This window comes from Anneissia japonica, unplaced genomic scaffold (genome assembly GCF_011630105.1).
Source record: "Anneissia japonica isolate Jap-2015-1 unplaced genomic scaffold, ASM1163010v1 scaffold288296_len194742_cov168, whole genome shotgun sequence".
NCBI classification, from domain to species: Eukaryota; Metazoa; Echinodermata; class Crinoidea; order Comatulida; family Comatulidae; genus Anneissia; species Anneissia japonica.
Window position 1 is genome coordinate 1 of NW_022740661.1, and position 9,219 is coordinate 9,219.

Here is a 9,219-nt window from a genome sequence, read left to right on the forward strand (position 1 = left end):
TGCTGAAAACATTACTGCACCCTGATGCTGTTTAGTGAAAACTGCAATTCTTTGTACATGACCTACTAAGCATTCAATGTTGGCAGACATTAAATACTGTTTTGTCTCTGACAGGTATTGACTGGAATTTTTGTGTTACCGTAAATTATTTGGATGATCTATATTGTTTGGAAGCATATGGTGGTGGTAGAATTAGTGAAAGCAAGGCTGCCATTGAGAAAGAAAATTTTGATCTACATTCTAACTTACCTTAGTAAAGTGGAACTGTAAAGGATCGTCGGTCGAGAGTGACACGACCAGACCACGTGCCAGAAACTCAGGAAGAGGGTTACGATGGTAGTTCAAGAACAGTGAGTTGTTGCTAAGTGGTGACATGGCAATTCCAACTTGAGCTAAGTAGTAAAGGTATTGTAACACAGGTGCCTATAATTCAAAAAGAAAAACAGAAATGTTGCTGAAAAAGAGGTACCATTGGTTGCAGATTACATTCAACAATGACACTTTAAGTATTTATAGTTGTATTTCATCTTATAATGTAATGATGACAAGGACTTATTTCAGGTATGTTACAAGCTATTAATGAATGTCTTGTGTTTGTGCAATGGGTTAGAAATTTGTTGACATTTGGACTGCTTCATTCGGCTAGACACCGCCACTCATCTAGACACCGCCATTCAGCTGGATACAGCCATTCATCTAGACGCTACCTTACCAACTTGGGCAGCCAATCTCTCATACTGAACCAAAAGTGTTTCTGAATAAAGTTCAAAAGTTCAAATAAGACACTTGTATACTATGCACAGAGATGTACAGTATATACCTTTCTAAGTAGCAAGCCATGAGATATGTTCTCAGCAAGCATGAACCCTGACACAAGGTGGTGCACTGGCCCGGCTTCACCACAATGAGGTCGAAGTACAAATGTGTTGAGACCTCTTTCTCTGTAAAACAATGATAAATATAAATCTGAATACTGAACAAAATGCAGGCCGTGTATAATGGGGGATTCTATTGTTTTAATTATGCTTAACATAAAAATATAATTTCTGTGATCTCCACCTTGTCTTTTTCGTCCCCAAAATTCTTCAGACTTACAGAGAGCAGTGAATACATAACCTCATTCACGGAGGTAATAAGCAATACAGTCCTTACTGTCTAAAGTGGCTGAAAAACCACAGATATATGTACAAAAGGTAATATACATAGTTTGAAATGATTAGTTAATTAGAATGTGTATCGTCATAAAATATTACTTCATAAAATATTACTAAATAAAGATTCTTACTGCCTGAAGTGGTTTAAAACCACTAGATTTGAGTACATGTAATACAGGTAATATGCATAGGGTGGATTCTCAGTAGCTTCCCACTTCTCTGGCGTTGGGCTGTCCATTGTGAACACTATGTCTTCTGGTTTGGATTCATCATCAACACTATCAAAACCAGTCAACTATTAAAGAAGAAAAAAGACAACACAATTAAATAATCCAAAGAATTCACCATTTGTTTAGTGGTGTTGTATATATGCATATAATTAATTATTAATAATAATTATTAATATTATCATTATTATTATTCCATGTATATTTTAATCGATTAGGATGCTGGCATGTGCAATGCACATATACAGTATGCTAAATGTAAACATCAGTCTACACGTATAAATGCTATCTCAATGTGGTGCCAGTATTTGTCGGGCTAGGGGTAAGATGACCAAAACAGAGGTTCTGACAATCTGATAGTCCAAGGGAGCTAAGCCCTCAGTGCCTAGAGAAACTATGCCAAATCAAGCTGTTCTGAGACGTTTTGGGATGTATTAGGTTCAAAAACTTTTGGTCTGACATGACATGGCTGTCGAGCATGTAGGGGATCGGTCTTTCTGATAGGACTACAGGCCATTCTGATAGGACTACAGAAATTAAGGAAACATATAGATAACTCTTTGTAGTTCTGAAAAGTAGTCAAACATCATATTTATTTACAGTTCAAACACAAATCCTCAATTTTGTTGCAGTGCATGAAGCTACTGTACCTTAATGATTTGTCCCGCTTTAACATTGTTAAAAGTAGTTGTACAGCTGTATTAGCCTGAACAATGGTAATAACGGGTAATAATGAGGCAGCACTCTGAGACTAACTTTAAAGATGTAATTTATTTAACACAAGCTTTCGCTGGCATTGACTGCCACCTATACAGTATGTTCAATAAATTACTTTAACGTTAAAACTTACAAACTGAAGAAACTGATGTAGTTCAGGGTGTGAACTTGGGTCCTTGGTGACTTCAAACAGTGGCATAAAAATGTTAGTCAACATCTCTCCAAAGTTACTTAGTATTCCGTTAGAGCGGTAGATGTCACTGTAAAACAAGCACCAAGTTTATTAGATACAAATTAATTAAGTACTATAAGATATATTATAAATATACATTTATGCTTTTATCATTTCATCTACTTCCAGGAAGGCATAGTAATAAGTGTTGGTATGAGATTTCATGAAATTTAGAAACCAGTTTAACTGTGCTATTTCTTGATTGCCTGGGATTGTGTGATTGTGTAAAAATTTTGAACAGAAACTATATAAATAATGTAAACCACACTGTCAATGTATGCTTACATATAGTGATGATGTAGGTCTATATATGGTCATGATGTGATGTCACCATGACCATATTTAGGCATACCACATTTATATGTACAGGACTTAATAGAATTTTAATCTTTATGTTTCTTACACTCACGCACAAAACTCACTCAAATCAAATCAAATCAAACTTTATTTGTCAATTAAAACACAGGTAAAATGGAAATTCTTTTTCCACTGGCAAACAACATGAAACATCCTGGCTTTGTACGGTACTTACAAGAGTCGAGGGATCTGGACGAGCCAGCGAATATTGTCCGAGTACACTTGATGACTGACAGCCCATTTTGCTAGCTGATCCCATTCATCTGAGTTCCTTCCGTAGATAGATAATCGGTATTCAGCATTCTGATATTTAGACTCTTCTAAATCTGCTCCTACTTCCTAAAATATAGAAAAAAAAAAAAAAGAAAAAAAACATGAAATATTCAAGAAATCAATACTATAAAGTAATGTAAATTGCACTATCTGAATACCATGTATATTAATCCAAATAACAAAACTAACCACAAGAATATTCCAGCAACAACATTTTTGATATAAATAAATATATTTTGGAGTAATTATGAGTATTTTATGGAATTGTAATGTTTCTTTTGTTGTTTATATTTTTTTATCAATTTGGACAGTATTTCAATGTACTTTTGGTAATCATGTCTCGTCGATTTATGAAACCTGTATTTTTTTTGTGCGTATAATATTGAGACAGAATAAATGAAATGAAAGACAAGATACACTATATAAGAGCAGCACAAAAAAAACCAAAAAAACATCCAAAACCTGAGATAGTGAATACGTGCAAGACGACATAAGCACTAATTTCCTACTTGTGCACTTACTTTGATAATTCGGGCGAAGTACTCTCCATTCATATAATTATCCGTCTTGATGAAGATCTCACGTAATTTACTCTCCCCTACAGGATTGTACTTGGAGTTGAACTTATCAAAGCGATGAAATGTATTGCGATCCTGAATTTTGAAACAAAAAAATGTATTGTTTCTCAAAAGCAGAACAGCCCGTAGCATAAGATTTCTGGTGGATTTTATTTAAAAATAATAAGACATTCAAGCCTTAAGCCACCTTAAGAAAATGGAAGATTTTACGAAGACTGTGGGTAACATTTCAATGGGTATGTTACCATTGTCCACACTTTTACCAGTTGCTGAATAAGATATATATATATATATATATATATAACAATATTGTTTGTAAAACAATTAAAAACATATTACTAGCATCTACCACAAAAATAAAAGTAAATAATATAAGAATTATTATCTGACAACAACATAAATAAAATAAATGTAGAATAGGTACTTACAGCATGGACATCAAGGGTGTCAATGTTGATATCATAGGCAGTGAGACCCAGACTATCAAACACCTGTAGAAATAAGAACTTAGGAGTGATGTTTTTCCTTATATGTGAGGTCTCACTACAAAATGAGCCTCATTGCTATAGAAAATCAAAAAATGAATTTATATTACATTCTGGTAGATCACATTACAAGCTTTAATTTGATATTTGAATGGCTTCCCTAGGATAAATAGATCCAGGGATATTAGCATTTAAAGTTCAGGTGTATGAGAATCAGGTTTTGAGAAATTTGGCCTCAAAGATAAACTAACCTGTACAAATAATAGGACTAGAATTACAGAATATGCGAAGAGAACACTGTTTTAGTAAGAAAATTCACTTAAAAAGTACACAGTCATAAAATATAAGTATCAAGTTAATATTCAAAAACATTAAAATCAAAATTTTGTAAAAATGTTGCCTTTGACCTATTTTGGTGAATAACTCAATATGATTTCACCAACGATGCGTCTCATTTCATGGTGAGACCTCATGAGTGTTATCATACCGAATACTCAGCAAGTGATTCAGGTGGAATTGAACCCATGACTATACAGATTCCTAGCTTGGTGTCACAACTACTAGACTACCTTTAATGACTAGTTTAAATCTGATCCTCAAGTAGCAGCATGTACCTTAAATGCTATTTAATGTGCTTGCCTCAGGAAAATATCATAGGAGTGATGTTTTGCCTTAGCTGATGTCTTATCTTAAAATACTCACTATGTTCCCAAATACTTGCGAAGAAAATTGCGAGTGATTCCGGTATATTAGGATTTAAACCCATGACCTCCAGATAACTAGCCTGGTGTCTTAACCACTAGACACTTGCCTTGTGCTTAATGATTATTGTAGAATCCGATCCCAAGTACCAAATATTTTAATTGATTAATATCATAATGCAAAACATGTGTTTAATAACAACTGGGGAAAACATGTTTTTAAATTTAAATTTCCAGTAGTGAGCTAATCAAACTTCATAAGCACACAGCAATTCAAAATAATTTTAACTGTTTAAAGAAATGTGAAAAAAAAAAAAAATCCAGAAATATAATTGTTTAAGTCTAAAGACAGATAATCTTTAAAGACATTCTATAATTTACCATTGGGCTGATGGATTAAAGAAACTGAAAATAGCAAAACATTCAATTATAATTTTGACCAATCAATAATTAGTATACCTCTTTCAATGTCATCATCCTCTTTTCCTTTTTATCAAAATAGACAAACTTTTCAGAGTCCTGTTTGATCATTTTCTTGATGAATCGAAGCAGATGTTTCTGGTTCATGCATGATGCAGCGTGCACGTGGGTATCAACCTGTATATATAATAGCAAGATAAAAATAGTACTCAGAAAATCTATACTTACTACTGTATATGTAACCAAATCAGTCACTCCTCGTAAAAAAAAGTTATTTTTTGGTTATAAAAAAGTAAATGGAAGTTATAAAATGAATAAAAACAATCATTTATGTTCAACATTTTGACATTTCGCTATTAAGTATTGGGAGTTAAAATAAACAACTATTTAAAGAACAGCATTTGAGAAATCAGCCTTCGAAAGTTGACGATTCAGCCATTTATCAAGCAAGCAGAGACCATCATCCAATGATTATTTAAATATATTGTGTTAACGTCAAAAATGGGGAAAACAACAACATAGCATGATACATAAAATTTAGTTGCAAAAAAATACATTTTGAAAATTTTGAAATTTCAACATGTTTTGACCATACAGTATTTCTACCACATGATTTACGAAGAGTGACTGGTTTTGGCTTGACTTCACCACATACTGTGTATGTCATACAATAATTATTTCTAGAGTGGTAGCAAATGAGGAAAATACTAAAGCCGGACACTCGTATTTGATGATGGTCCGTTTAGACTGCCACTGTCAATCAGCAGATGGCGCTGCGTAGTCCAGCGCTCAAAGGGAATGGAGTTGGGGGCAGCTGACTTGAAAAAGTTATAGTGATTTGTTTGCTTAAGCTGCCCCCGACCTTGTTGGTCTAAAAAAATAAACTGGAACTGGATTCGTTATAAGATGGTCGTATGATGCAGTGCCAAGCTTAACAGCAATTTTTTAAAACAAATACATTATATTCATGTAATTAAAATATGCCAATTCATTGGCCTAGAAGAGTTTAAAACACCCCGTATTTGATGATGGTCTGTTTAGACTGCCACTGTCAATCAGCAGATGGCGTTGCAGCGCTCAAAAGGAATGGAGTTGGGGGCAGCTGACTTGAAAAAGTTATAGTGATTTGTTTGCTTAAGTTGCCCCCGACCTTGTTGGTCTAAAATAAACTGAAACTGGATGGTCGTACAATGCAGTGCCAAGCTTAACAGCAATTTTTTAAAACAAATACATTATATATTCATGTAATTAAAATATGCCAATTGATTGGCCTAGAAGAGAATTTGAAACACCCAAGCCCATTATAACAATTTTCAAAAACACAAGAAAATTTATGTAATTTAGGATTCTTGATTTATTTATCATTCATAGCTATACCAACCAGCTTTTTGTTATGCAAAAGAGTTAAAGACAAAAAACAGTGAATTTAGAAAATCAAAAATCAAAAATCATATTAAATTAAAATAGACTCGATGACAAGGTGATAAGGGCGCTAGCCCACAAAATATGGTGATATGGTGTGATTTTTAAATACTTGAGTATGATTTTTTTTTGCTTCAAACATTTTCAACAGAGGGAGGCCTACTGGGAGGGCACATGCACCCTGCACACTGCAGAAAGAACACACAAGCTTTGAAATTAGTATAATTATTGTATAAAAGATATAAAAAAGACCAAGAGAGTGCTTGAGGTATAGATTTAATTAAACCTGGTTTAGAGAAAATCAGCATCAACAATATTAAATCTATCATACAGTAATAAGCAGAAGCACATGATCTACTCGAAGAGACAAAAATTTCATGAAAACATTGACTCTAAAGCCCCTCTCCCACCTAGGTTTATTTCACCTAAGAGTCGTACGATTTCTACGAGTTAAAACTCGTGATCTTTGGAAAGGACCTATACGAGCTTATTACGTGTTAGCTACGAGTGAGGTACGACTTTATGGAGTTGGTTACGAGTTATGTACGAATTATGCCGAGCAATAATTTTGAACATGTTCAAAATTAGCGCCACAAGTTCAGAGCTGCTACGAGAAGGTAAGAGTCCTCTCCGAGCTTTCCAAATCGTCCTACGAGTTTTTGCCGAGTTTGCCGAGTTAGCAACTCGGCATTCTCTTGTAACTCGTATGCTGAAAAAACCCCTAGTGGGAGAGGGGCTTAACAGTGGTGAATTCATAAATTTGAAATACAAGGGGCAACCTGAGGGGCTTTTAAAAATGGATAGTCTAGATCACCCAAGCTCCATCATGGTTGGAGCTGAGGTAACAAAATATACATATGATTTAGGGTTAGGTGGCAAAAAATGGTACTCTCACGCTTAAATTTTAATTTTTTGATCTCAATTTTTTTTAAATTTATTTAAAACAATTTAGGGGGAACTGCCAGCACAACCCCCATAGAATTCACAACTATCAAACATACTGGTGATTATCTCAATATGACCTCATCAAGAATACCCATACATCACATTACCATAAATCAATAGGTTACAAACCTTGCGAATATTGTAGAAGTCACGATGTGGTACAGTCTTCTGTGCAGCCAGCTCCTTCATCTCATTCAGCAGACTATGTAACTGGAAACGCGAGGACAGGTAGGATAGACGTCGATATGCAAATGATTTACTGAAAAAAAAATTTAAAATATTACAAAACATAGCAAATCAAATCAAATCAAAATCAAATCGTTCCATTTATATTGCGCCATTCCAACAATCGTTGCCCGTGGCGCAGTGGACTAGATGTTGCACTTTTCAATAACTTTCTCCTCCCCGAGGGTCGCTTTATGACCTCTGCAGCCGGTAAACCGGTGCATTTTTATTTGTTCACGACAGGAGCCAAGTGGACCAGCGAACCCATGCTGTTATTGTTGGCTATGGTTACGGTACCCCCTGCCTTAACCCCTCGGCTATTGGACTCGCAACATTATTAAAGGAAAATTTACAGCAAAAGCCTGAAGAGGAAGAATGCAAATTACTACGATTTAAAAGAAGACCATTCATACAAAACAATGAAAAAATCAAGCACAAAACTGACATCTTTTGGAGCAAAAACGACAGTATATAGTGAGTTGTTTATGCTGTGGAGCGATTGTTTCAAACAGCAGACATTAAAATTTCAGTAATGAAAAATGACAGGCTGAAAGGCAAGTGACTATATCAATTGCTTACATTGGTCCATTAGCAATAAGGGCCATCAAGATGTTCATATCCGCCAAGAAAGATTCACGATCTGGTTGCGGAAGGTTGATAACTTCTTGTTGTTCTGAACAACTCGCAGACTCAAACACTTGGACAACTCCCTCTACCATCTTCAGTTCGCAGCAGATTTCGGACAAGATCGGGTTCTGAAATGGATTCCCCTTGGTAGCGGGTGGATGGATTGGGTGATCTATAAAAAGATTAAAGAATATCTGAATAATACCATAAATATTATTACCACCTGATAAAGCCAGCAGTCTAAAAGTGCTACCAGTGTTTTTATTTCATAGGTTAACCATTGTGTCTTCAACAAATATAAAACATTTGAATACTTACATAAAAATTTAGCAGGATGAAAAGAAAATTACAAATTAAAATAAATAAAACAAATTATTTCTAGTAAAAAAAAATCATAATTTCCATTAATAATTATTATTTATTTATTACTATTTCAAAAATATTATTATAAAAAAAATCATAGTAAATAATAATAATTTATTCATTACTAGTTATTTGTTAACAATGAAAATTTTTAATTAAGCGAGAAATTAAGATTTACCTTCAGCTTGTGTACAATCCATATGAAACAATCGTTTTCTGGACTTTATGTAATTTATACAATTTTTATAGAATTTAACAATGGACCATGGGATGCAGTGGTGTATTAATTTTATTAACAAATATCAACAGTATAATAAATTTAATGACATCATGAGCCTGTATTTAGTGCTCATCTATTTTGTTAATATTAAGCTGTGCTGGGACATAAAATTCCCAATTTTGCAACAGTTGACGCATAAATTTTACACAAATACAAAATAAACAGTGAAAACATCTTCACAGACAAAAATGTTAAAAAACTAATAAACACTAA

The 9,219-nt window shown here is 34.0% G+C and overlaps 1 protein-coding gene across 9 annotated transcripts in view; it reads right to left on the reverse strand.

Annotated features, from left to right (window-relative positions):
* Positions 1-68: 68 nt before the first annotated feature.
* LOC117118292 (AMP deaminase 2-like) overlaps positions 69-9,219 on the reverse strand; it is a 29,552-nt gene continuing 20,401 nt past the window's right edge. For 3 of the 9 annotated variants that reach the window (XM_033262861.1, XM_033262860.1, XM_033262862.1), the window contains 10 exons: positions 8,316-8,535; positions 7,641-7,770; positions 5,184-5,321; positions 3,967-4,029; positions 3,482-3,613; positions 2,863-3,026; positions 2,232-2,358; positions 1,286-1,449; positions 821-941; positions 70-423 (listed from right to left, as the gene is read on the reverse strand). In XM_033262861.1, the coding sequence (XP_033118752.1) occupies positions 241-423; positions 821-941; positions 1,286-1,449; positions 2,232-2,358; positions 2,863-3,026; positions 3,482-3,613; positions 3,967-4,029; positions 5,184-5,321; positions 7,641-7,770; positions 8,316-8,535 (1,442 nt within the window). In that variant the 3' untranslated portion in view covers positions 70-240. Of the gene's footprint in view, positions 424-820; positions 942-1,285; positions 1,450-2,231; positions 2,359-2,862; positions 3,027-3,481; positions 3,614-3,966; positions 4,030-5,183; positions 5,322-7,640; positions 7,771-8,315; positions 8,536-9,219 lie in introns of all 9 variants that reach the window. The other 6 variants (XM_033262857.1, XM_033262858.1, XM_033262855.1 and 3 more) reach the window with 4 other exon arrangements.